The following is a 24,250-nucleotide window of genomic DNA, read 5'->3' as shown; positions in this document are numbered from 1 at the left end:
GTAGATACAAAAGAAATAAAATACGATGTGGAATCCAAGCATATGTGTGGCGGTGGAGCGTTACATCATAGTGTTAGCCTTAATATTGAACACTTGATACAGCTGAAGTCCATTGTCATAATAATATCACACATGTTTCATATTTTAATAGTTATGACTAGTAGGAATATATATGGAATGTTGTGTTTGGAAGCTATAATATAAAGCTGTATACTTCGTCATCCTTTTATTGTTAATGTAGTTATCAATCAGCTATCTCCGCGGAGCCATAGATAAATCTATATCTGTAATTTGTACTATCCAATATTTGATTCAACGTAGAATACGTAAACGACACGGATATTATATCTGGAAGATGGGAGCATCCGACGGAGAAGATCGTTCAGTCTACGAGACTTCGGAAGTATGCGAGGTAGTTGATTCATTTGAAGGACTTGGGTTACGTGAAGAAATTTTGAAGGGTATTTTTTCATATGGTTTCGACAAGCCTTCGGCCGTTCAGCAACGTGCCATAAAGCCCATCCTTGATGGACGGGATGTCATTATACAATCGCAGAGTGGAACAGGCAAAACATGCGTATTTTGTTTAGGCGCACTACAGATAGTAAATCCAGCATCGAAACAGACACAAGTGCTGCTCCTTTCACCAACACGTGAGCTTGCTGAGCAATCCCAAAAGGTTTGCTTGGCCCTGGGTGACTACTGCAACGTTGAAGTGCATTGCTGTATAGGTGGCAAGCGTGTATCTGATGATATAAAGGCATTAGAATCGGGTGTACACATTGTATCGGGGACTCCTGGCAGGGTCAATCATATGATAGCTGAACGTCACTTAAACACTAGGAATATCAAACAGATGATTCTTGATGAAGCCGATGAGATGCTTAATCGTGGATTCAAAGATCAGGTGTATTCTATATATAGGTATTTACCTCCAACATTGCAGGTCATTTTAGTATCTGCTACCTTGCCCCAAGAAGTGGTGGAAATCACAGAGAAGTTCATGAACAACCCATTCCGCGTGCTAGTTAAACGTGATGAACTTACACTAGATGGTATTAAGCAATTCTTTGTGGCTGTCGAAAAGGAACAGTGGAAGTTCGACACTCTCTGCGATCTCTACGAGTCACTTATCATCACCCAGGCCGTTGTTTTCTGCAACACCCGCGAGAAGGTCGATTGGCTGGCTAAGCGTATGCAGGATTCAAATTTCACAGTATGCAAAATGCATGGTGAAATGTCACAAAAAGAACGTAATGATATTATGCAACGGTTTCGACGTGGAGAGTCACGTGTATTGATATCAACAGATATTTGGGGACGTGGCCTTGATGTTCAACAGGTGTCACTTGTAGTAAACTACGACCTGCCAAACAGTCGTGAGAACTATATTCACCGCATAGGACGCTCCGGTCGTTACGGTCGTAAGGGGGTTGCAATTAACTTTGTCAAGGTAAGTATACAATACCTAAATATCATTGGCCTCAGGATGATGACATTCGCATTCTACGTGACATAGAACAGTATTACTCAACGCAAATTGACGAAATGCCAATGAATATCGCTGAACTCCTTTAAACATCGCAAACACATATAACTCCTGTTACGCAAACGCGCGTCATTAAATTTGGGGAATGTTGCACTTCCTTCCCTATTTGAAAAATCATTACGGATTCTAGCGAGGTTTAGAATAGCATTAACTTCTAACCTTTGAAGTTAACATAGGCTTTACCTTTGTGTACCTATCACAGGATGAATATAAATATCCATATAGTTAATATTTTCTTAAATATGGTTGCAATATCAAATGATTTGTGTAATTAATATAAAAACCTAATATTACGCGACTGTATAATTGTGGTTAAATGGTCACAAACATGCGATATATTACGATATAACGGGTTTCACGCCGTGCTTGGAAATAGAAAAGACTCTATCTGTTCCGAAGTGGATAGTATCATGCATTCTTAGGAGCCTTGTCCATCAAAAACAGTGGGTGGAGAACGTTAGAGCGATTGGTGTCAATGATCCTTCCGTTACATATAAGTTCATTGATTATATAGTGGACTTTTTCCAAGTTGAACATAATATCAAATTCACATACAGATTCAAAATAACCCTCTAGAGTTTCCACAATGTTGTGTATAAGCTCTATCAAAGCAAGCTCATTCTCACTCTCCGTAGCGCCGATGATTATGTACAAACTGGCATACCTAAAAAATTAATTCAATAGACAGATTACGACGAACCTTCGGTAAACAATCTTATGTTGACGTATATGCATAAAAGAAGATTGGTTTTCATCACGACATAAACATTTCCGGAAAATCTCTCCCTCCAAGGCGCATTTCTCAGCTACAGACAGACTTGTGTAATAATGACTGAACCTGGTTTGCCCTTGTTTATTGATCATAAGAATAAATTTTATCATTTTGTTACATTTGTTTGCATAGATGAGCTGATCAACGTGGTGTGTAAGCGTTACACATGTCTTGACCTCTAATGGAATCACAATGCCCTTCTATGCTAATATTGTATACTTTGCGAAAATGCTACATTAATCTTCATAAACTATACAATTAATTTGTTTCTTTTTTATTGTGTTATCTACCTCAAATGGTCACCCAGCAGTACCTTCCACTAAGGAAAATCAGTTGAATCCAATTGCCTCTAGCCACATGGATGCAGAAAGCTTATCGCAACTTCTAGGTATCCCTAGAGGGGACCACTGGGAAAATAAACATGATTTTGAATTGCAGCATGAAGAGAATAACCAAAATTTGGAAGACTCTGAATCTTCGGTATCATCTACATGTTCTGATACGGAAGAAATATTGCAATCGCCATGGCAACAAGATGGTACTTCAGATGCGGAGCATGCCTTTACGCACAAAACAAATGGAAAACGATGTTGGTGGCATTTTGAAAGACATTTCGATTATATGATTGATCGGAAGCTCAGACCAATAGAAGAATATATCATTTCTAGAGGCCCTGGAATACGAGATTTGGAAAAAAAGGTGACATATACCGTAAACGACGATTATACAGATGATTACGAATCATTAGGTAGTTCATACGGGTGCAGTAGTATATCCATACATGATGCCATTACCACTCTTATTGATACATATAAGCAAGGTTGGAAGAGTATTTTTAATGGATTCGATTGTTTAGATCACCAAAGAGTAAATCAATTTCAGAATTCCATAGATCAAGACTTCCAGAATTTGGTGGAGAGTTCTAACATCGTTGAAACTCCACGGGCGAGAAAATTGTTCGACGATACGACTAATGTTGCATCTTCACACATGCCTGTATCTATGGATGATCAACAAAAACAGTCCAAAGTTGTATTTACAAGAACCCAGAGCTCACAAAGGTTTGCCAGTAATGCTTTTGTGCCAACTCCGCAGATGCCCAGTAACACATATACTGGTCAATCCTTCAACAATAATGGAAGTGTAGGACAATCCAATATTATACCACAAACTACCGATACATCAGCTAAAATGAATTCTCAACTATGCCCTGGTTATAGCCGTAATAGTGCAGACTTCTTCCGGATACTAGAGACTAAAGGATGTAAATCATTTTATGATCTACTAGACCGTTTATTTGTAGGCTTGGAAGGGTGCCGTATAGGCAGTCGTTATGTGCAAACGATAGATCTCTTATCTGTGATTTTACAACTAATGCCCGAACTTATATGCCTACTAATTGGCCCAAGTATAAACAAACGTGATGCTAGCGGGCGACGGTACTGCTATTTTAAACGTTTCGTCATTTTGATACGTTCATACCTAAAATATCTGGGTATAGAATCGTTCTTAACCATATTGGAGATGTTTAAAGATGCAACATCAGGTCGCTATACTCCTTTCTATCTCATAACCGGCGAAAAAGAAATCGCAACAAAGCATATTAAAGCGTCGATGGCTTCTATAATACTCTTTCGTTTGTTAATGCTCTCAAAACAGATCAGTGAGAAGTGCAGACAATGGATATTTTTGGATTTCCACAATTGCGATTTCAAGAATAAGCTTATACAGCGACTTAAACGTTTTGTATATTTACCCCTTTTCTCAATGAAATTAGTTCACGAAATATTGGTGCCGCTTAGTGGTCAACTATTTTGTTCTCAGGCGTGTCTAATGAATTTCAATTATTTGAAATGGGTTAGGTGGTATTTATATCCTAGTCCACCGTTGTATCTTTTGCGTTCTACCCTTTTGGATCTAGTACATATGGCAGTTGTGACAACACAATTGAATCTAGTAGGATGGTCATCGAGATTGAAGAAGAATCTAACGGAATATGCGCCTGTAAAAATTGGGTCAAATTATGAAATGAAGTTAAGGTTGATGGTTTACTTATTGGTTTATCAGGCATCATATATACTTGCCCCTGAATACCTAAGTACTTGCGTAAACAATCCCCAGTATTTCTTTGGAAGCTACTATCTTATGTTGCCTCATGTGCAATATGGACTTTCCAAGGTTGTTCAAGATGCTTTAATGGAAAAGAAAATATACCCACTGCAAGAGAAAGTAGTGGATCTACTCAAGGTAACTCTAGATGAATACTTACTGTCTCGTGATCTCATATTGGATTTTCATGGCTCCAGCCTTACTCAGTCTAATATTTTTAAACGAGTTCTTGCGTTAGCTTGGCACTACAATACAGCGCCAAGGATAAGCGATGGTGAATGTGGCATTTCCATAAGCCCAACCATAGAAACAAAATTGCAGATGGACGATAATAGATGCCACGGGGAATGCCATAACGTAGCGCCATATTCGGCTTCTAATTGCATCGATTTCCTAAAAAACAATACATTGTCGACGGTATTCTTCCGTCAAAACGCTGCTGCCATGCAACCAGTGAAATGTATATTTACAACTGCAGACGAAATTGAATCTAAAGTGCGCAGAAATGAAGATTTTATAAATCATTCACGCGTAGCTGAAAACGAATTTGTTGTAGTTCGAGGTTGCATTTTGGATCAAGCGCCGATAGAAATGGTATTCAGTAATGAAGCTAGGCCTACTGCAAGAGGTTACGAATCTATGGAATCAGATACTCATAGTGTAAAATCAGTGCAAAAACATGCTATGAGAAACAAGCACTGTAGTCTAGGCTGCTTACTCAATCGTCATGCACCGGTTCAAACTGACCTAAATGTTGATGAATTGAGGTGGTCAGTCGTACTACAGTGCGTAGGATTATTATCAAGATATCTTGGAGATGACCCAGATACACTAAAAATGAAAAATGTAGATTATAACGATACGATTGGACTTCTGCTACCTATATGGAGGGCATTGGTAGAAAATCTGTGTTGTAATGAAGTTAAAGATCGACAGCCATGTCATAAAGACACCATCGCTTGGGGATCACGTAAAGCTACACCTAGCACCAAACTGCGTCAAAAATGAAACATTTCCACTAGTAACTCCAAATGTAACTGAATTCAATCTTTACATTATGAATACATAGTTCTTTTGATCATTTCAATCAAGCAGCGCTATCGCCTATCATGTGTTTACACTGGAGGTGATTTCGTACAACGTACTATATAATAATCCAGCCAATGCTATGCATTAAATAGAAAGGCGGCGTGTTATATTTACTGCTGCTGGTAATACATGCCTTCGTTGATCTGGTTGGGAATATGGGTGTACTCAGGTTGTTCCTGGTTGTAGGAAGCCTGCTGGTAGCCTTGTTCATAAGCGTCCTCAGCGAAGTCGGCATTAACATCACGCGAGTGAAGAGATGGCGACCATTTTTCTAGCAATGGCTCGAAACTGAAACTCCAGACAGTGGCGCTCATAATGGCAGCCAAAAGGAAAAGACTGAACAGAGCACCGTAACCGGTGAAAACCATAAGCAATTCAGTAAGTCCAGCAAGGCAGAAAAGAACCAAATTGGTCCAGGCAACCTCCTCAGAAGTTCCCTCATCGTGGTAGGCCTCAAGGTAGAAAAATGCGGCACCGTACATTACCAAGGCAAAACTATTTGTGAAGCTGCCAAACTGAAAGAAAATCCAATCGGCCTTAGTCTGCTGGTAGCGAGTCCACCACTTCATGCTCATGTAGAAATATGCGTATATGTACTGTACCAATCTCAACATAGAAGATATAAGGTCAAGAGTGACAGCAGCACTGAGAATCTTCGATCCAGCCCTGAAACCACGAACGGCCTTTGAATTGTCAGAAACAAAAACCTGGAACATTGCCACGTAAAAAGTTCCAAGCAAGTATATGGCCTGAAGAGAAGAAACAGTCAAATGAAATGGTCTAGAAATCTTTACACTCTCAGGAGCGGCATAAAGGTCAAAGACAAAAATGCCATTACCACCGAATGCCCAGTAGAATATGAACATCAAAGTGAGAGAAGCACACTGAAAGGTGAGACCAGAACGCAACAGTTTCGAGCTGAAAAATCCTACCATAGGTGTGTGTTGTTCACCCCTAGGGCTGATAACCTCATTTTCCATGATGTAATCGGCATCCATTTGTCCAGTATGATTGTAATTCATTCCATAGTGATCCTGATGCTCACCTACGTATGGATACTGCTCGTAGGCAGACATATGAGACATTTCTTGCATTGGGATCTCCGCCATCTTGGATGCCTATTCCTGAGGTAATGTGAACGCGGAAGACAAGAACAATAATTTTACATGCCTAAACATCTGACAGGCATTACTAAAACGATGTGAGCGTTGCAGTGCCACAACGAATATTGCATCTGTGAGTGGCACAGGGGCAGCAATAGAATGCTCACGCACACGCCAACTTACCTATTGAGTGAATCGCAGCAGAAGAAATTGCGGCGTATAACACTCCCAGATAATGGATACCTATAGATGTGTAGTGTTTGGAACCCTAATAGCTCCAGGGGGCATTATTACTGAAGACCCTACCGAACCCTACAGAATTTCATATATTATTGAGTGCCAAACTGAACCAATAACGCACTTTCGCCGAACCTAATGGAACATACACACTCATATACATTCTATGCACCGGGTCTTATTGACTTCATGGAGGTTTAAATTTAGACGTAACTCCAGACGCGTCACCCTTCGGTAAAGCGTGCCAAACGTACCTGTCTAGACAATCATTTTTATTCTCAATACATATATGATATATATGTATAATACATGTTTTGGGTTTATCATTCTTAACGCATTCTAATATACATGTATGATCATAGTTACTACGTCTCCCAACTACACATTAGCAACGTAGACGAATTCGTGTGAGGTTATTACCTTCCTTTTATGTTTTTAATATATCATTTACGTTTAATACGACCGAACTATCATCACGCAGTTGTATCATTTTTCAGATGTGCAACACCATACACACATTGACGCCTACCATATTACGAGCAGTGCATTCAAAAAGCAACAATGCGCTAGATCGTACTGGAACATGTGGCATTTTGCCACACCACACCGTAGATGTATTAACATCGTGTTGTTTCGTCTATACATTTTAGCTGATGTGTTGATCTGTCTTCTTGGTGGAATCCCGCATTGTAGTACCTTTAAATTACGTCAAACCAATTGGAATCCATATAAACACAATGCTAATTTGTTATATGATAATAAGCAAAAAAACTTGCCAACGTTGTCAAATGACCTATTCCCTCTACATGAAAAGGCTTTTTCCGTCAACAATAAGGAAGTTAGAAGTGCTTTCCTTTGCGAACTTATTGAACGCGGTCTGTTCCACAGTGTCACTGATTTAGAAGGTCTCGATGAATTTCTCTGTGAACACGAGCTTTCTGCGGAAAGTGGTCTAGTCCCAGCCGTGTACTATGGTGAGTCTATTGTCTTTTCCATTATATCAATATAGGTATCGATTTAACAGCTGATTTCATACATGAAGGAACTTTACTTCAAATATTATTATTGCGTAGATTTCTGACGAAGGGATTCAATGTTGTTGTTGTTCTAGGTGGTGGTACCACCCTAATAGGGGACCCATCATTTAAAGCTAGACGTACAAAAGCGACACTAAATGCAACGCAGAATGATAGGAAACTGCACAATGTAATTCTTAATCGTACAGCTGATACTGTATCCGTCAACGACAGAAACTATAATACCATATATCGTATCGTTAAGAAATTGTTGACTCAGAAGATAGAGAACAAACATGGAGATTTAGTTGAACCTATCTTTACTTTAGCTTGTGACCTAAATGGAGAAAATATTGATACGGTCATATCCAATCCATATAATGTAGTGCTTGTCAACAATCGTGACCTATATGATAAGTTATCTTTGACGGAATATCTAACGACTGTGGCTCGTCATATGAGTGTCGGAAGGATGCTATCAAGAGATTCTATCAAGAGTAGATTACAAATCGCCGATGAAGGTAGTAACAATTCTGTGCGTCAGGCAAACATGGACCTGGCAGAGTTTATCTACATGTCATTACAGGCCACTGACTTTATCCACGTGTCATCTATGTTTAACGCAGTCATCCAAGTTGGTGGTAGTGATCAAATGGGCAATATAATGTCCGGGATTGAACTAGGACGTAGTTTAGGTGCTCTTTCAAAAACATTGTATGGTATTACGACTCCATTGCTGCAGACACGTACCGGAGAGAAGTTAAGCAAATCAAACAACGAAGATCTATTGCGGATAAATACAGACACACCTGCGCTATCACTGTGGTCGCATTTTCGAAATGTGGATGACAAGGCAGTCAGGTGTTATTTGAAATGGTTAACAAAGGTACCTTTAGATACAATTGAAAAAACTATGAACAATCATGTCAACGATGCTAAGGTAAGACTGCACCGTTGTAAAACTAAATTATCGCAGATTTTATTGGCCAATGAGTTAACCACGGCTATATTCGGAGAAGAATATACGAAAGCAATACATAAACACTGGATTTCAGGTGACATTACTGATTTGTTGGCTCCCAAACGCAGCTATATTTCTGACGAATTCGACTCCCTAATCACTTTTATAGACTGCGTACCTCAGTTGAATTTAAACGTAAATCAGCTGATGCAAGGTATTCCGTTCGGAGACATAATGGATAACTTGCGGAAGCAAATGTTGGTATCAGGGCGACTCTATAATAACCGCCGTGCCATACGTGAAGGTACTTGTCGTATTAATGGAGTTGTAGTGAAACAACCGGAGTATAGGGTAACAGAGAAAGATCTATTGACCGTTTCATGTGAGGATGGTCGTTCTCTAAATTACATAGCTATTCAGTACGGGAAAAGACAGTTATACTTTATTTTAGTTATTTAATTATTAAAGAGCTATGTAAAAGCAGAAGCATTTGACTTCTGTATTTTGATTTACATGTCTTAATATATTTCTGAAAAAAAATTTCATGTAACACAGCTAACAAAATTACCGTACTAATAAGTGCGCAATGCGGTCTTCAAATTTTGTTGATATATGCCGCCTTAGATATGACTGATTTGCTTGGCTGGTCATAAATATGGCAAAAGAATAAAAAACATACCATTCATTAACGCATATAGAATCTCCTAAATTAGACATGTTGGCGATGGTTATAAAAGGTATATACAAGCTTGATGTGTCTATGTGCTCTAAGGATACTACAATAGTGGGTAATTGCCCTTCCTTCACTCTTGTATTAAGCGTAATCCCATATTCTTCATCTAATGTTAAAATAGAAGTAGATATTTCAATTTTGCAGCTCCCATGAATGATGCCAACTATGTTATCGTTTGCATCTTTGACAACCACAATTGTATTGCATTCGTCATTGTCATTACTAGATTGGATATTATGTCGATTTTTTAAAACATTACCATTGTGGAAGGCACCATATAAATGCAGTGTCTATGATCAAAAATATGCTTGTTATCATACCATAAATTGATAAGAGTATTAGTATGATACATATGATTTTATTCCAATTGGAATGAACAACTGTTAATTCAGGAAACATGAGAATCACCGTTCCAGTTGTCATGCATATAAGCGATATATGATTATCCACGCTATTGCAAAACGGTTTAGCTGATCATCATAATAAAATAAATATAGAGACTAACCCAGAAATGTTAAAGATAAAATCATATGGATGACTATATGCAGGATGCCCAGATAGAATGCGCTCTTTGAACTGAATGTGAACGTGACAACTGTCAATATGCTTGATATTGCTTTAAACGTATTGACAGATTCTCTAAATAAGTAAATCTTTACATTTTTTGTTGAATCACAATCTTCTATGCTATCACTGTTCTGCGTATATTAATTTTTATATAAAATATAAATCTACCAATAGCTGTTTAACTGTTACTTGCAGCATACTTCGCAACTTTAAAACCTTGTTCATTGTAATAGCTGTAATAAATCTACTCGTACGTTTTAAAAAGTTCCAGGTTATGAAGTATCTAATGTATCTGGAGTCAACTGTACCTATTGTTTTATGATAGAAACTACTATCTATTTGTAAGATGTAATCTATTTGTATGTCTACTGTATAATCCTGAGATATACCATAGGACCACCTCATGTTCTTCTTTCTGATTTCTGGTGTTGGCGGGTTAGAAAATGTCGTTTCAATACCTTTCGCGGTGAGCTTGCTGGCCGCACTGTTTTTACGCCGCATTATGCGAACCCTTTCTGGAATGTTTTCCCCCAAAGGTTGTGTGGTTTCGTTCAGTGATGTATTTAGTTGACTTTGGGAGTCCCATTTATCTTCATATAAGGATTCCTCGACTTTCGATAAATCTACTTCATTTACCTGCGCTGCAATCACAGCATACTTTCTATTGAATAGATTAAATTTTCGAGACGTGAATCTGAGATGCGTATAATCATGAATATGTTTACTAACGTATCACTGTATTGGGTGGTCAAAAAATCACAAGTCACGTCCATCCAGTAACCTTCTGTTAACTTTGAATGTTTACCGCTAATTTCTGTATATAATCTGTCATCATCATCGTCTTCATAGTATGAATAGTCACTTATGGCATTTTCAAAATTTCCGATATTCAATATCCATTTGTATTTTTTATTCTGGAGCGCTGCCCATTTTATTTTCAATGATAACATAATCCTTCTAAATGCATACTGTAGGGCAACAATGGCAACAGTAATCCCTAATACCGAATATATGTAGTGTAAATGAGAAAGCCATTTTGACAATTTAATTGCGAGTCTACCTCTTGGGGTTATATAGATGATGCTGATGATAGGATCATAGCCGCCGAACAACATTGCCTATAGCTAATTTCACATATCATAGAGTTATATTTACCGATATTGTGGATAATGAATCAAAAATCCAAGAGAATATGAAAAGGTAAAAAAGTGCATCAGAAAGTCCATGGGGAGATCGATTAAACTTGAATTTATCGGTAATAGATTTATATATATTTGGTTTTTTTAGGCTTTGCATTGAGCTAGAAATGATTGAAGCTGTTATAGCGTATATCTGAAAGTCTTTATAATATATAAAGTAGATTAACATACATACAATAGCATCGTTCTAAATGTAGGGAATTTGTCATCCATTCCTATGTTTGGTAACATGTGATGTTCATTGATCTTCCTATGTGAATATTTATTATAAACACAAAGTAGTTGTGCTAAATAAACAAGGGAGTCAACAGTCATCGGCATTTTATCAAAAATTACACCTTTATAAGTCCTCAATAAATATGGCAAAGTCGTCACCACAATTCCCATTATATACGTCGAGAATATAAAAATGTCTAGAATAGTTTGGTAGAAAGTGACGGCAGGGATATCATTTCTGTTTGCCGATAAAATAAATGTCTTACTCTTTTCTCCGTGGATTCCATAGATCAAAATGTTCCGTTGTAGGTCGAATATCGGAGTTACAATGCCAGAACATACTTTCATATATCCCTATAATGCTATTAGAGATGTATAATATACCAATATATGCAACATTTGACTATTCGAATAGATTCCTTAGTCAATAATTGCATACCCCATCCATTATTTACAAAACTTACCGCATTATGACCATGTAATTCGCTAACATATCCTTCTATGATGTTTAGTCGATGTATAAAGTATCGATACGTGGGATCCGTATCAATGATGAGAGGTCCAAACCGTTTTTTCACAAATGGGCAACTGATAACACAGTCACCCCCTTCTTTGTATTTTTTACAATTCAAAGAATCATGGACTACCATTACATTAGTGGGCGGCTTTATCTCTTCTTGCAGTTCTTTTTGGAATTTTAAAGTGTATAGATGTTTGTCGACAACTTTAATGTCATTCTGCACTACATCGTCACAGACAATTTCTATATGGGACAGTAATATAGATTCATCCAATATAATGGAAAGTTGATTTAACTCTTTTCCATTATATATTGGCATTCCATATTTACATTCTACGTATATGTTTATTATGTCACCTGGAGAGTGGTATCCTGAAACAACATATAAGTTGTGGAATCTAGACAGTGAAGGTTGGTAGGTGTAAATTATGCCAGATTTAGAAATACTCAAGACTTTGAGAATGTTATTGTTTCCAAATATTGGAACATCTAATACTATATTGTACCTTGCTTTGCTTATTATCAGCTCTTGAGTATATTCAATGTCTATCATTAATTCATGTTTGTTCCCACAATGAACGGGAACCAAAATGTATCCTCCATCCTCTGGGTCGAGATTTTCCCCATTAATTATAACATTAACAGTAGAAAAAGGCTGACTGTTAGATGGTTTATCACTATTGAACCTAATTAGATCGGCTGGATTTACATAGTTGATAGTTCCAGAGTTAGCCCTATTTTTGGGAGAAGTTATCAGGACCTCATTTATTTGATCCATTACAGAGTTCGTTTTTTCGTTACCTTTTCCTTTTATTCTACTAGTTACATTATTCACACTTTTGGGAATATCGTTGCTGTTTATATCCGGTTGGAATGTTTCTTTCCATAAAGGTACGTCAAAGTATAGTTCAATGTGTTCTGAACACTTCTCTGTTTTTATTTCATAGCGATGGATATCATTATTGAAGTGAAATATAACATCCGTTATATAAATACCTGAAATAGCATTTGAAACCCATTGGGTATCTGTGCCTTTTCCCACAACTGGCGAATGCTCCTTTCCAGGTGGCTGAGCTATAACTCCATAGCCATAAAATGCTATTAGCCAATGGATAAAAACGATTGAGTGGCTGTTATACATTTAGACATGAAATTGCTAAACGTTAATGTAGTGCAGAACAAAACATAAAAGACAAAGGCCTCTTAAATGCGTCAGCACTGTATACAACTACAATTTATGTAACCTGTACACTAGAATCAATGGAAACAATCAAATATCTGCCATTCACTTAGTTAATGTTATATTCCGATTTCTTCAAGTTAAATTACGTACAACGGTGCGTGTATTTGATTATGTGATCTGTCATTCATTGAGACCACAATAGAGCAAATTAAGATATATGAGTTTATGGCTCTAAAATAGGCGCCTTATAAAATTTGATTATTAATTATTCTAGATCACAACAGATGCGTTAAAACATAATGTGATTCTATGTTGTAATGTTGTATGTAGATTTCTGGAAGCTAATGTGTCTTCTACAACGGGAAGAAATAAAAAAATTATACAAAATACACTCACGTATAATATTTAGCAATTATAATTTTTATAAGATAGATGTGATCTTATTGTGTCATTTTTCAGGGATGTTTTGTCTGCCTTGGGCAAGCATTGTACAGTTTAGTGGGTAGAAACCGTAGGTATGTGTTAACTGCGAGAATCTATCATGCCATACACACATTTTAAAAGTAAATACAATGGCAACATTGGAGGCTGGGAGCGCTGTGGCTCCTGAGGCTTCGGTGTCTTCCCTTTCGATTGCCGACATTATTGCATATGCAGTTAAATCTGAATTAGATACTGATGTTGCAGAATTAAAGGTTTGTTTTAATCATTTATGTTTTTTCAACTAAGTAAAATGCCTTAAGAATACTCCATATTTACAATATATTCAGGAATCTGAAGGTGTGTCTATGTTGTATTACTTTTTACAAAAACTGTGGATTTTTATGACTGATGCATCACTTTATCCTGGAATAAAAGGCTGGTTGATGTGAGATTCATTTCAATATTTGTAGAGGATGATGGCCACAGTCCTGTGATTCCACTTTTTTACTCCTCGGATTCTCGGAAACAAGTATCACATAGGATATTGGAATTTTTATCGCAATTTCATGATGAGAACACTGAAGAAGGAACTCTAAATTATGACAACGCAGCATCTCCAGTGCGCAACATCGTACAGGGTCATCTGTCCACATGTTTCAAGCTTCTGTCTAGCTTCCTTATGGTATGACTGTTGCACTATGTTTATATTTTTGATAGGCAGTTGCTGAAAATAATACAGGAAACTATAAAATGACCAATGGATTTTTATATCTCATAGAGATATACCTAAATATGATCCCTACAGTGTTGGACTTTTCGTTTTTTATAGACCTATTAACAGATTTAGTGAAGAGAATCCCTGTATCCAGTGGGAAATTGTTATGTGAATTCTTGTATCAACGTGCTACTGTCATACGAAACATATTCAAGACGTTGGAATCGGTTGCACATACCCGTGTTGTTCAGACTGCAGGGGCAAAGATGATTGGTTTTGCCCGTATTTTGGAATCTACGTTAGAAGAGAATGGTGATGTAGACACGCCAATACATGTATTTAATTTACGTGTAACTCTTACGAGTTGTATACCAATATCGCATTTAGGTGTCTGTAATCGTCAATCGTTGAGTGCTGACGTTCCCACTTTCAATAAAGCATCTGCAGAGGAGTGGAAAAAGAGGGTCGAATTAATTGCTGAGAGGCGAATTCAGGGCATCACTAACTTTGAGATCAACAACTATGAAACTATATCTATTAACAACAGCATTCCAAATGGGACCAGTGGTGACACATTTGACTTGAAGTCATACATGGGCTCTGTAGACGACAGTACTTCTTCATCCTATGCTATTCCTCATTTACCAACGTACAATTTATATTCAGATTATTGTGATCTTTTGCAATTCATATTTAATCCATTCGTCATAATGGAAAAGACACAGGAATATATGGATGGACTACAATCTCAGTTTTCATCTGTTTCGTTATATATCATGAATTTGGCTGACAAGACCCATCAATGTGAATATGATATGCCGTGGGTGATTCCATTGAGTTCTAATCTATCGACCTTTATCGCTCGTTGCACAAGCATGGCCTTTTGGAAAACATTTTTGTGTGCTAGCAGCTTGGCCCTTCAAACATTAAAGATATCGCACAAGCGCACATCACCGTCGGAGAGTGTATATTCTATGCTACGGGAAAAGGTAAATATTAAAATCTATCTATCGATTGCTGTTGCAGTCTGCCGGATGTCTAGACCATATTGAGAAATCGTTAAATCAATGCGTATCGAAGATAAGTGGACTTCCCTCTATTTTAGAACGCATTCTTTCAAGGGAAAAGGAATGGGTATGCTACGCGTTTGATTTAATATTGTATCTAGGTATTGTGGAAACAACGCGGTTGTATCTCTGACGGTTGCTACCCTGTAACTAACGACTTTTTGACTAATCCCTCTGAACCATCCCAGGCACCATACAAGGAAGAAGGAAACGATATGATGAATTTTGTTAACTTGTTATCTGAATTGGAATCACTGAGTCCCATAGGAGATGATGGTCTTCCCCAATTGGGCGCCAATTTCGCGTTATCTGTAGACAACATTTGTTTAAATCGGCAGTCCACTGCGTGGTATCTAACCAATCGCGCAACTGACAGGCCAGCTGCCAGCGCTTCTATGAAAATGGAGCAAAAATTGGAAGACTGCATAGAGAAGATGCGCATGGATGCTGATCCTGAGAATGGTATAGAAGAAGAAGATCGCATCAAACACGACTCTATGTTTCGATTCCGCTTCAATCGCCTTTTTTCCAGCCGGTATGTGCACAAATACATGGACCTTAGCAACGAAGACATCGCTTCTGGAAGTTTAGAATGCTTAGTGGATTCCTTGCACACACCTGAGAAACGCGTGGTTAAGAAGCCAACGTTTCAAGAGACAAATTAACCATATGGTGTCCCAATGAACAGATATAATGTATCATTACCGCGTATTTATATTTGTCTTTGTAACATACATTTCCAATCGTATATTTGGTATTATGCAGTGTAAATGAAGTTGTCTACTGGACCGCATTGATTGTGAAGTAACACCTAATATATGTAATAAAACAAAAACCTTAACATTTGACGTATATCAAAATGATATAGTGATATTGTTCACCTTGTCTTCCCCTATAGTATATTTCCGTGGGGTTAAGCGTCATCTCAATTATTATCCAGTTATCTAATTATTCGACTCTATTTGTTCGTTGAAAGATAGTACAAACATCACCTGTGGGTACTCCTTTGTTGTCTATCTGGTAATAATTTATTTGATATATCTGAGTCACTCTGTGAGAGTGTTTGTCATTTACACCTTCCTATTTACTATCATATTATTGGAAATACTATCACCAAGTAAGTTTTCAATTATATATTTTAATGGTGTAGTGTCTACGTCATGTTCTATTACCGTTTCTTCTTTTGTGGTGTGTCGCAATATCGAAACCTGTAATTTGAGGTGATTTTAATAAGCCGTTTTATATGCGTATGACTTCATCAATGAGAGCAATTTTAAAAAGTTGATCTGATATATTTGGTTTCATGTTGTACTTTATATTTTTATCGTTGTTGATAGTGCCGTTAGTGTTTTATAGTATTATACAGCATATTGCCTAAGGGTCTTATTGTGTTTCAACATATATATGTGCAATTTGTAAATGTGTGTTTACTTCATGTTATATTCTTTTTGTTGTGACAATTTTGCATAATTTACTATCTGAGTTGGTTTGATCAATTATACGTTTAGTTTTTATCGTCTCGTTATATTTTAAATATTTTCCGTGGCTATTTAGACGCATATTTCTTTAAAATGGTCTAATATGTTTTCAGAAATGGCGGAGGAGATGCCACAATTCAAATTGCTCCTTGTGGGAGATGGTGGTGTCGGTAAAACTACCTTAGTAAAGCGTCATTTGACTGGAGAGTTTGAAAAAAAGTACATTCCCACGTTAGGTGTTGAGGTGCATCCTTTAAAGTTCCGTACTAATTGCGGTGGTATTCAATTCAACGCATGGGATACTGCTGGTCAGGAGAAATACGGTGGTCTTCGTGACGGTTACTACATCAAGGGTGAGTGCGCCATTATTATGTTCGACGTGACTAGCCGTATCACATACCGCAACGTACCTAACTGGCATCGTGACATCGTCCGTGTTTGTGACAACATTCCAATGGTTTTGTGTGGAAACAAGGCTGACGTCAAGGAGCGTCAAGTTAAGGCCGGCCACATTCAATTCCACCGCAAGAGGAACTTGCAATATTATGACTTATCAGCTCGTTCCAACTTCAACTTCGAGCGTCCATTTTTGTGGCTCGCAAGACGTTTGCTTAACCAGCCTCAATTGGTCTTCGTTGGAGAATGCGCGAAAGAGCCCGAGTTTAGGATTGACCCTCAGTTGGCTCAGGAGTGTGAGCGTAACCTAGAGGCTGCCGCCAACGTTGCTATTGACGACGATGGTGACCTTTAAGCAAATGTAAACATCGAAACTCATAATAAAGTTGACCACTTTAATCGTTTTATCATTCTTTTGCTATGGTTACATCTTGTGTTTAGGCATGAAATTAGTTATGTATTTTTGACCACGTCTGCATTAAGGTTACTAAAAATGTTACAGAAAAGTGCGTATGAATGAGTCACAGGTAAATTGTAAGCCACGCAACCAAAGCCACAAAAATTAATACGCAATTCAGAGATCGCTTGACATTAACATCGTTCGAAGATGCGATACAACAATTCTAGCTCAGCTAGTTTTATAATGGCGCCCTTTTCAATCCTGTCATTCGAGAGACTAAGATCTGGAAACCTTTGCACTGACACAAGGAGCACCTTTGACAGGTAATGTGCATAATTCTGCTCGTTAGCTTTCTTATCATTCATTGTAATGCTATTTATTGGCGGCGATGTCCAAAAGCCTGAGACTATCTTAGCTATAACCAGCACTGCATTTCTTTCTTCTTCAATGTCTACAGAAAACAGGTCAAGTATTAAGTCCGGAATATACTCCTGCCCCGGAAAGTAGTTTGAAATAACCCTTGGTATACTTAGGAGTGTATTATTTTGTATAGTGAATCCAAAGTATTTAGTAAGTATATCAACTATAAACGGGCGAATCATTAACGAGGCCCTTTCACTGCGACAGTTTATTTTAAAACATATAGTCATTACCTATATAGTGATGGATCAATACATTCATTGCAATTCCTTTCATGGTATTCATTTCGTGCCAGAGCGTACGATATAAGTGCCACTATTGATAATCCAGGGTTGATGAATATCCTTGGTAGCTGTCCTATTCTCCATACGACAGACTGATATGCACATTCTAGAAAGATTTAATATTAATCCCAATCACTCACCTTTTGCGATATGAACAATGTCGACCATGTAGAGTCGCTTATCATGTTGCAGTAGTATATAGCGTTCATCAATGGGTCCGACAAAAACGGATTTAGCAACTATTTCTGTTAAATCCTTATCTCTATTATTATCGAATTCTTCAATTGACCTGCAGAAATTAATATAGCACAAATCCAACATACTCTTTGACAAAAGGGATATTCCACATGTCCCTACATATAGTTTCTTTGGCTCCAAATTCCATCATGTTGAAATCTATATTTCCCAATATCGGTGCAACCGACTCTTGCAAGTTTTCATCTTGTATTTGGGTACTCTGTTCCATAAATAAATTATCCATACCATTATCTACGCTTAAAAGATCAAAGTTAATATCTGACATTTGCGAGGATCCCAAAGAAGCATTTGATTCTTGTATGTATGTCGGTATAACGAAACTTTGTATTTCCATTTGTTTCCTATCTCTTCTAACTTTGCTTTTCGCCGCAGGTTTTGATATTTCAGAAACCTAAAAATTGTTTGAAGTGTAACTGTTATTACTCACTTCATAGACGCGCTTCAGATGTGGTACTAACGGTTCTCCTATATCGACATTGTTCTTAGACTCCAGTTTAATAAACACAGAGCTCTTTTGCATGTTTTCTGTATTTATTTGCAAAATATTGCGTAACCGCTCCTAATGATTATTATAAACATGTTTTTGCATCTTACCCTCAATTTATCACCGATCTCTTCCACTATTTCTTCTTGGTGTTTGAAAAATACCTTTTCTTTTGAAGGATGCACATTGGCGTCAATTCTTTCATACGGCATATAAATGGACAGGTAGACAAATCTTCTTTGTTTTTTATGCATAAGTTCCTTATATATTTTATCAATATTTTTCTTGAGTCCGGGATGTTCTACGAGTCTATTGTTTACAAATAATATGAACGAATGACATCTATTTGTTTCGTTTGGGTGAGTGAAGAAGCCTTTGCAGTTATAATAGACATGCGATGTTGAGTGGACTTGGAATTCATATAGAGCATTTGAAACTGCTGTACCATAAATCAAACTTATAACTTCCTTGACTTTCCTTAAGTGCATCTTACTGTACTTTACGACATTATCTTTATATTCCAACAGTGACGGTGTTCCGTTAGACTCCGGTGGGTAGAGATCGACCATATTAAAATGTTTATAATCATAGTCGGTGTTAGGGACATTGTATTCTGGTGATGACCCACTATCTATATGATCACTTGCATCATTATTTGAAGGCGCTCTTATGCTTCCATCAGTCATGAGGTCATTGGTACTGCTCCCAACTTTATGAAACACAAACTTAAAGTCTGGAAAGTGCATAGCGTAATTCTGAACCAGTTCTAGACACAAATTAAATTCTACGCTTGGGCTACTCGACAATGCCTTTTCACGTGTTCCCATATTGAAAAATAGATTTTCATATGTAATGGTTGTTCCAACTGGACCAGCCTTTTCATCTGCAATGTCAACCAACGGTTCTCCATTATGGTACTTCATTACTAAGCGCATTGTTTGTTTACATGTTCTAGATGAAATAGTGACATTTGATGCGTGCGATAGTGCTGCCAATGCTTCTCCACGGAAGCCAAAGCTTTTCACTCCAACAATGTTATCATGAGTTTTGGAAGTCGTGTACCTTTTACAAACCAATCGCATATCTTCTGGTGATATTCCATGACCGTTATCGCTTACTTCGACATATTCCAAAGGGTTATCTGCGATATTTATTTTTATTTCCGTTGCACCTGCATCTATACTATTTTCTATAAGTTCCTTAATGGCTGCTGCGGGGCGTAGTACGACTTCTCCCGCTGCTATTTTGGCAATAACACTTGGATCGAGTGGTTTAATAACGCCATTATGTTCTGCCATATTTAGACAGGGTTAATGTGTGTCAGATTCACTTCGCTATAATGACATTACACATCTTAACAAAAATCAAACGACTATATAGCAAATTAAGGATATAATACATATTACATTTAAAGACTTGATTTATTGTAGCATTAACAGTGTGTTAACATTGTATGGGTCGGGAACGATAATAGGGCGAATATAACCCGGGTAATATTAATTACAATATACATTTAAGCATGTGAATATTTTATTTAGATGATTTAAACAAGTCTTACAGCGTTCCGGTGTCTATAATGACGATGCCGGGACGCTGGACTTGGTCTGCTTCAGATTCGTTAAAAACATGTTTTCTGCATTTAGATGGCATATTGCCATAGATGCAATACTGCCTTTTAATCATGGTATTTTGAAATATTATAGTGTGTGTTCGTTGACGGATCATATGTGCACCGAGGAGCATACTGTCTAGAATGGCGTTTCGTCGCGATTTAACCTTACAGGGTTGAAAAGGTGTTGTAGAACGACTTTAATAAACGAGAGTATGTATGAACGTATTTAATATCGCAACACATCAGGATTACATTCATATTTCTTTCTGTTTAAAGCGGTTGCGTGCATATTTTCTTCAATATTCTGTTTTGTCTAGGTGCTATTGAGTCTTTGGTTCGAGATTGCTGATTTATTTTCAACAAATTGCTGTTTGCAGGATTTTGTTAGCATTTAGTCCGCAAAAATTGTTATGTTATATTGGATGTATAAGAAATCATATCCTATTGCTGTTTTCCCTTTACCCATCAAGTGATTACAACTGATATTACATTATACAGGTTATTACCTTGTGTATATAATATAGACGGGATCGTAAATCTGCTTGCATCCTTCTACATCGTGAAGCAAATCGGCTGGAATGCAGTTTTTGGAATTGCCTGTTATCGGGGATATTCTAATCTGTAAGTCATCTCTAGTCATTACCAAGATTATTGTGTCTTGCTTTGTCACTTTTTTACTCTAAAGTGATGTTAATCTGAATGTTTTTATCTGACGCAATTTATCATCACATCGTTGTACATTATTCTACCTTTCAAGATGTCTACATCTCGTGAACTTGTGGAATCTGCGAGATCTCGTTATGAAAATGCGAAGCGTGCTGCTGAGATTAACATATCAACGCAGATGCGGCATTCATCCAATTTGTTGAAGCAGATTCGCAGTATTGGTGAGTCACAATATAACCCATCATCGCAGACTCAATTGTCTTATGTTCAGTCCATTAATATGTTTAACGGCCCTTCATCGAATTCTGAGGCAGCCACTACTAGGTTTATTCACCATATGACTCCAAGCACAACATCACAATCGTTAACATTTTCGCCTCCTGCTAGTTCAAGGAAACATATGACTCAGGCTGCGTGGATTTCACAGAGTTCAACTGTTCATTCTAATTTATCAAAGATTTCCAATTGGGAGGATCCAGTCAAGATTCCTGAGATTCTTTTAACAGATCCTGCTGATATACTATGCGGGAAGGTTTCTGCTTTCAATAAGGATGAATCTGAAGAAAAAGACAAGCTAAGTCAACTCTTGAATGATGCAAGTTATGAGATAGCCCTCGAGGCTGATCTTAGCAATTCCTATCGCAATAAGGCTATGTTCTCTCAGCACGTTGCATCATCTCTTGATTACCATAAAGGTGCTGGTTCAGCTCAATCAGATGGTTCTAAACCAACTCGTTCTTTAGTTGATTCTATTGTGGCTGACACATGTTCTGGTTTGGAGAATCTGAGTCATGAATGGAACGTAACGCGTGCTACGGGCATACGTTTATCCGAATCACAGCCAAGTTCCACATGCGTCATGAAGGATTCTTGTGATGAAACTACTTTATCAAGCATTGACGCGTTATACATGAAAACATTTGGTGTTCGATCAGGTTTGCTTGGCGATAACAACCATACCTTGACACATGCACTGCTTCACATCAACGAAAAGGGTACGTTAGTTTTTGTATGGCTGCAATTTGTTTAGACAAGGCACGTGAAGCTGAGCTTGCTCCTAAGATGTGTACATCTCGTCCACCAGTTACCGACAAAACAGCGGTTACAACACCTCCATCTAACCCACAAAAGAATGACAGTACGCTTGCCTCGTATAGCGTTGAGAAAAGCAGTATGTTTAACATTATCAATTGTTATCAATGTATACAGCTCACTCCAACCCTCTTGACCACGTTAATATTCTCTCGGAGAACAAATTTGGCATTAGTCTTCATAAAATGTCAGACTTTAGCCGCCCGATCGCTAACATATCGGGTTCCGGTGGTAATGACGTTGAAGTTCAAACTGATGTAGTAACCCCTGAGGAGCCTGTGCCGACTGATAACATAAGGTCGAACTCCAAGGTCAAGGTTGTATATGCTGGAAGGGATGAGCACTTTACAGTGTTTGGCGCAATTCCTCAAATCACGCAGCCCACTGCTTCGGAGATTGCTTCGAATATACAGGCTGAAGCTATAGTTTCAACTATTCAACCTCGCTTACCGGAGGGTTATATGTCTGGCCGATCATCTCCTGACATGGACGACAGGAGGTTCGATTTAGACGTTCGTAGTCGTCGTGAGAAGCACCGTGCTGATTTTGCTACGCGAGAACATGAGGAGCATGAGAGATGGCGTGCGCGTCACGCTCCACTATATGCGCAGATACGTGATAATGAGCGCTGTGGTTATCGCATGTCCATGCTTTGTCGTGGTGGTAAACGTGGCGGCTCTCGCTTGACCCATGGATCATCTCGTTATGCAAAGGATGATTTGGATAACAGCAAGGTTACATTGCCCGATGAAGATACCAGTTTGATTTATGAATCTCCTTCTAACAAGATACGTTCCAAAGCTGAGGCTGTAACGCCTCAGCCTGTTACGGCGTCTTTGCCAAATGCCGAAGTTGACGATTATCCTCGTATGGTGCGTGGTTATTATGGTTATGATGACGAGCCCGGTGCTGAGGGTGACTCTATCAACGAGGTGCCGCCTGAAGACTTCTTTGCAAATATGTATTCATCAAGTTTTAAATCTAATGACAGGATTTCTATTCAATCGGGTTGTAGTGATCCGTTTTCGGATTTCGAAGGCTGGTGGAACCAGCATAGTGTACCACTCTCCAGATTACGGGAGCAGTTGTCGATATCATAGGTATATTACACGGGGGTTATGCTTTCTCTTTAGAGACATGTATTGCCTACTATGATCAATGTTTTATTCACTGTTGTGTATTATATGAAATTCTACAGGATTCCATTTCTGTTTGCGAAATGTTGTAGGATTAGTACTCATTGAGTGTTATAAAAGTTAAACCAACAAACACACAATCGCAGTACAATAAAGTAATATAACTATAGTGATACACTTTTGCTATGATATCATGAAAGTAGGTGTTATTCCTAACTAGTAACAGTGAAATCATCACAGAACTATGCTCCTGGTATATCTAACGTCGTCAACATTACCAAATACAATTTATTCCTAAATTAGATCTATTAAGATGATAGTCTAAAACAACATTTAAAGTAAGATTGTATTACTTTGGAGTGTAACGATGCTAAAACAGACTCAAAAATACCACCACGATTTGGATAGAGAACACATCCAGTAGCTTGAAACATATAATGTACATAAAGAGTTTACTACAGGATATACAACGGTATTAAACATAACAGTACAACGCAGGTAAAGATAGTGTGTAGGAGTATATCCACACATTTGTTGCTTTACGCTCATTCATTTTGACATTTAG

The 24,250-nt window shown here is 37.8% G+C and overlaps 10 protein-coding genes across 10 annotated transcripts; 6 read left to right on the top strand and 4 right to left on the bottom strand.

Moving 5' to 3' along the window:
* The first annotated feature begins 100 nt into the window (after positions 1 to 100).
* Positions 101 to 1,693, top strand: BBOV_IV010990 (DEAD/DEAH box helicase family protein). Its single transcript, XM_001610970.2, has 2 exons — positions 101 to 1,453; positions 1,489 to 1,693. The coding sequence occupies exons 1-2, from the start codon at positions 356 to 358 to the stop codon at positions 1,576 to 1,578; spliced, it is 1,188 nt and encodes a 395-aa protein (XP_001611020.1). The 5' UTR covers positions 101 to 355; the 3' UTR covers positions 1,579 to 1,693.
* A 204-nt stretch (positions 1,694 to 1,897) lies between these two features.
* BBOV_IV010980 (clathrin assembly family protein) lies at positions 1,898 to 2,456 on the bottom strand. The gene is made up of 2 exons (XM_001610969.2): positions 2,250 to 2,456; positions 1,898 to 2,213 (listed from the first exon to the last, which is right to left on the bottom strand). Exons 1-2 carry the CDS (start codon positions 2,429 to 2,431, stop codon positions 1,958 to 1,960), a joined length of 438 nt encoding a protein of 145 aa, XP_001611019.1. The 5' UTR covers positions 2,432 to 2,456; the 3' UTR covers positions 1,898 to 1,957.
* An 87-nt stretch (positions 2,457 to 2,543) lies between these two features.
* On the top strand, positions 2,544 to 5,448 carry BBOV_IV010970 (uncharacterized protein). Its single transcript, XM_001610968.2, has one exon. It carries the CDS (start codon positions 2,679 to 2,681, stop codon positions 5,436 to 5,438), a length of 2,760 nt encoding a protein of 919 aa, XP_001611018.1. The 5' UTR covers positions 2,544 to 2,678; the 3' UTR covers positions 5,439 to 5,448.
* Positions 5,449 to 5,465: 17 nt separating this feature from the next.
* On the bottom strand, positions 5,466 to 6,887 carry BBOV_IV010960 (uncharacterized protein). The gene is made up of 2 exons (XM_001610967.1): positions 6,806 to 6,887; positions 5,466 to 6,643 (listed from the first exon to the last, which is right to left on the bottom strand). Exon 2 carries the CDS (start codon positions 6,626 to 6,628, stop codon positions 5,630 to 5,632), a length of 999 nt encoding a protein of 332 aa, XP_001611017.1. The 5' UTR covers positions 6,629 to 6,643; positions 6,806 to 6,887; the 3' UTR covers positions 5,466 to 5,629.
* Positions 6,888 to 7,422: 535 nt separating this feature from the next.
* Positions 7,423 to 9,310, top strand: BBOV_IV010950 (putative tyrosyl-tRNA synthetase). Its single transcript, XM_051767135.1, has 3 exons — positions 7,423 to 7,833; positions 7,869 to 8,815; positions 8,852 to 9,310. Exons 1-3 carry the CDS (start codon positions 7,443 to 7,445, stop codon positions 9,293 to 9,295), a joined length of 1,782 nt encoding a protein of 593 aa, XP_051623349.1. The 5' UTR covers positions 7,423 to 7,442; the 3' UTR covers positions 9,296 to 9,310.
* A 757-nt stretch (positions 9,311 to 10,067) lies between these two features.
* BBOV_IV010940 (putative integral membrane protein) lies at positions 10,068 to 13,452 on the bottom strand. The gene is made up of 6 exons (XM_001610965.2): positions 12,016 to 13,452; positions 11,507 to 11,905; positions 11,292 to 11,468; positions 10,866 to 11,254; positions 10,305 to 10,830; positions 10,068 to 10,267 (listed from the first exon to the last, which is right to left on the bottom strand). The coding sequence occupies exons 1-6, from the start codon at positions 13,210 to 13,212 to the stop codon at positions 10,070 to 10,072; spliced, it is 2,886 nt and encodes a 961-aa protein (XP_001611015.2). The 5' UTR covers positions 13,213 to 13,452; the 3' UTR covers positions 10,068 to 10,069.
* Positions 13,453 to 13,819: 367 nt separating this feature from the next.
* Positions 13,820 to 16,133, top strand: BBOV_IV010930 (uncharacterized protein). The gene is made up of 6 exons (XM_051767627.1): positions 13,820 to 13,949; positions 14,025 to 14,112; positions 14,148 to 14,359; positions 14,395 to 15,381; positions 15,419 to 15,526; positions 15,561 to 16,133. Exons 1-6 carry the CDS (start codon positions 13,827 to 13,829, stop codon positions 16,122 to 16,124), a joined length of 2,082 nt encoding a protein of 693 aa, XP_051623348.1. The 5' UTR covers positions 13,820 to 13,826; the 3' UTR covers positions 16,125 to 16,133.
* Positions 16,134 to 16,416: 283 nt separating this feature from the next.
* Positions 16,417 to 17,722, top strand: BBOV_IV010920 (putative GTP-binding nuclear protein GSP1/CNR1). Its single transcript, XM_001610963.2, has 2 exons — positions 16,417 to 16,576; positions 17,051 to 17,722. The coding sequence occupies exon 2, from the start codon at positions 17,053 to 17,055 to the stop codon at positions 17,686 to 17,688; it is 636 nt and encodes a 211-aa protein (XP_001611013.1). The 5' UTR covers positions 16,417 to 16,576; positions 17,051 to 17,052; the 3' UTR covers positions 17,689 to 17,722.
* A 172-nt stretch (positions 17,723 to 17,894) lies between these two features.
* BBOV_IV010910 (DNA mismatch repair protein C-terminal domain family protein) lies at positions 17,895 to 20,522 on the bottom strand. Its single transcript, XM_001610962.2, has 6 exons — positions 19,290 to 20,522; positions 19,123 to 19,254; positions 18,761 to 19,086; positions 18,578 to 18,726; positions 18,387 to 18,543; positions 17,895 to 18,351 (listed from the first exon to the last, which is right to left on the bottom strand). Exons 1-6 carry the CDS (start codon positions 20,475 to 20,477, stop codon positions 17,925 to 17,927), a joined length of 2,379 nt encoding a protein of 792 aa, XP_001611012.2. The 5' UTR covers positions 20,478 to 20,522; the 3' UTR covers positions 17,895 to 17,924.
* A 176-nt stretch (positions 20,523 to 20,698) lies between these two features.
* On the top strand, positions 20,699 to 23,699 carry BBOV_IV010900 (uncharacterized protein). Its single transcript, XM_001610961.2, has 3 exons — positions 20,699 to 22,452; positions 22,488 to 22,628; positions 22,667 to 23,699. Exons 1-3 carry the CDS (start codon positions 21,549 to 21,551, stop codon positions 23,647 to 23,649), a joined length of 2,028 nt encoding a protein of 675 aa, XP_001611011.1. The 5' UTR covers positions 20,699 to 21,548; the 3' UTR covers positions 23,650 to 23,699.
* Positions 23,700 to 24,250: the final 551 nt, after the last annotated feature.

The sequence above is a fragment of the Babesia bovis genome, assembly GCF_000165395.2.
Source record: "Babesia bovis T2Bo chromosome 4 map unlocalized Chr4_1, whole genome shotgun sequence".
Classification (NCBI taxonomy): Eukaryota; Apicomplexa; class Aconoidasida; order Piroplasmida; family Babesiidae; genus Babesia; species Babesia bovis.
This window is presented reverse-complemented; position numbering and strand designations above follow the sequence as displayed.

What these genes read in the sequence shown, in the direction of transcription:
- BBOV_IV010990 (XM_001610970.2), top strand. Translation starts at nt 356, where the DNA reads ATGGGAGCATCCGACGGAGAAGATCGTTCAGTCTACGAGACTTCGGAA. An exon ending in TTGCAATTAACTTTGTCAAG is followed by an intron (nt 1,454 to 1,488) that starts GTAAGTATACAA and finishes CATTGGCCTCAG; the next exon opens with GATGATGACATTCGCATTCT.
- BBOV_IV010980 (XM_001610969.2), bottom strand. Translation starts at nt 2,431, where the DNA reads ATGATAAAATTTATTCTTATGATCAATAAACAAGGGCAAACCAGGTTC. An exon ending in CATAAGATTGTTTACCGAAG is followed by an intron (nt 2,214 to 2,249) that starts GTTCGTCGTAAT and finishes TTAATTTTTTAG; the next exon opens with GTATGCCAGTTTGTACATAA.
- BBOV_IV010970 (XM_001610968.2), top strand. Translation starts at nt 2,679, where the DNA reads ATGGATGCAGAAAGCTTATCGCAACTTCTAGGTATCCCTAGAGGGGAC.
- BBOV_IV010960 (XM_001610967.1), bottom strand. Translation starts at nt 6,628, where the DNA reads ATGGCGGAGATCCCAATGCAAGAAATGTCTCATATGTCTGCCTACGAG.
- BBOV_IV010950 (XM_051767135.1), top strand. Translation starts at nt 7,443, where the DNA reads ATGTGGCATTTTGCCACACCACACCGTAGATGTATTAACATCGTGTTG. An exon ending in AGTCCCAGCCGTGTACTATG is followed by an intron (nt 7,834 to 7,868) that starts GTGAGTCTATTG and finishes ATATCAATATAG; the next exon opens with GTATCGATTTAACAGCTGAT. An exon ending in ATCATGTCAACGATGCTAAG is followed by an intron (nt 8,816 to 8,851) that starts GTAAGACTGCAC and finishes AAATTATCGCAG; the next exon opens with ATTTTATTGGCCAATGAGTT.
- BBOV_IV010940 (XM_001610965.2), bottom strand. Translation starts at nt 13,212, where the DNA reads ATGTATAACAGCCACTCAATCGTTTTTATCCATTGGCTAATAGCATTT. An exon ending in AATTACATGGTCATAATGCG is followed by an intron (nt 11,906 to 12,015) that starts GTAAGTTTTGTA and finishes ATAGCATTATAG; the next exon opens with GGATATATGAAAGTATGTTC. An exon ending in ATTCATTATCCACAATATCG is followed by an intron (nt 11,255 to 11,291) that starts GTAAATATAACT and finishes AATTAGCTATAG; the next exon opens with GCAATGTTGTTCGGCGGCTA.
- BBOV_IV010930 (XM_051767627.1), top strand. Translation starts at nt 13,827, where the DNA reads ATGGCAACATTGGAGGCTGGGAGCGCTGTGGCTCCTGAGGCTTCGGTG. An exon ending in CTGATGTTGCAGAATTAAAG is followed by an intron (nt 13,950 to 14,024) that starts GTTTGTTTTAAT and finishes CAATATATTCAG; the next exon opens with GAATCTGAAGGTGTGTCTAT. An exon ending in TTTCAAGGGAAAAGGAATGG is followed by an intron (nt 15,527 to 15,560) that starts GTATGCTACGCG and finishes TATTGTATCTAG; the next exon opens with GTATTGTGGAAACAACGCGG.
- BBOV_IV010920 (XM_001610963.2), top strand. Translation starts at nt 17,053, where the DNA reads ATGGCGGAGGAGATGCCACAATTCAAATTGCTCCTTGTGGGAGATGGT.
- BBOV_IV010910 (XM_001610962.2), bottom strand. Translation starts at nt 20,477, where the DNA reads ATGGCAGAACATAATGGCGTTATTAAACCACTCGATCCAAGTGTTATT. An exon ending in AATATCCCTTTTGTCAAAGA is followed by an intron (nt 18,727 to 18,760) that starts GTATGTTGGATT and finishes TAATTTCTGCAG; the next exon opens with GTCAATTGAAGAATTCGATA. An exon ending in ATTGATCCATCACTATATAG is followed by an intron (nt 18,352 to 18,386) that starts GTAATGACTATA and finishes AAACTGTCGCAG; the next exon opens with TGAAAGGGCCTCGTTAATGA.
- BBOV_IV010900 (XM_001610961.2), top strand. Translation starts at nt 21,549, where the DNA reads ATGTCTACATCTCGTGAACTTGTGGAATCTGCGAGATCTCGTTATGAA. An exon ending in GCTTCACATCAACGAAAAGG is followed by an intron (nt 22,453 to 22,487) that starts GTACGTTAGTTT and finishes CAATTTGTTTAG; the next exon opens with ACAAGGCACGTGAAGCTGAG. An exon ending in GTATAGCGTTGAGAAAAGCA is followed by an intron (nt 22,629 to 22,666) that starts GTATGTTTAACA and finishes CAATGTATACAG; the next exon opens with CTCACTCCAACCCTCTTGAC.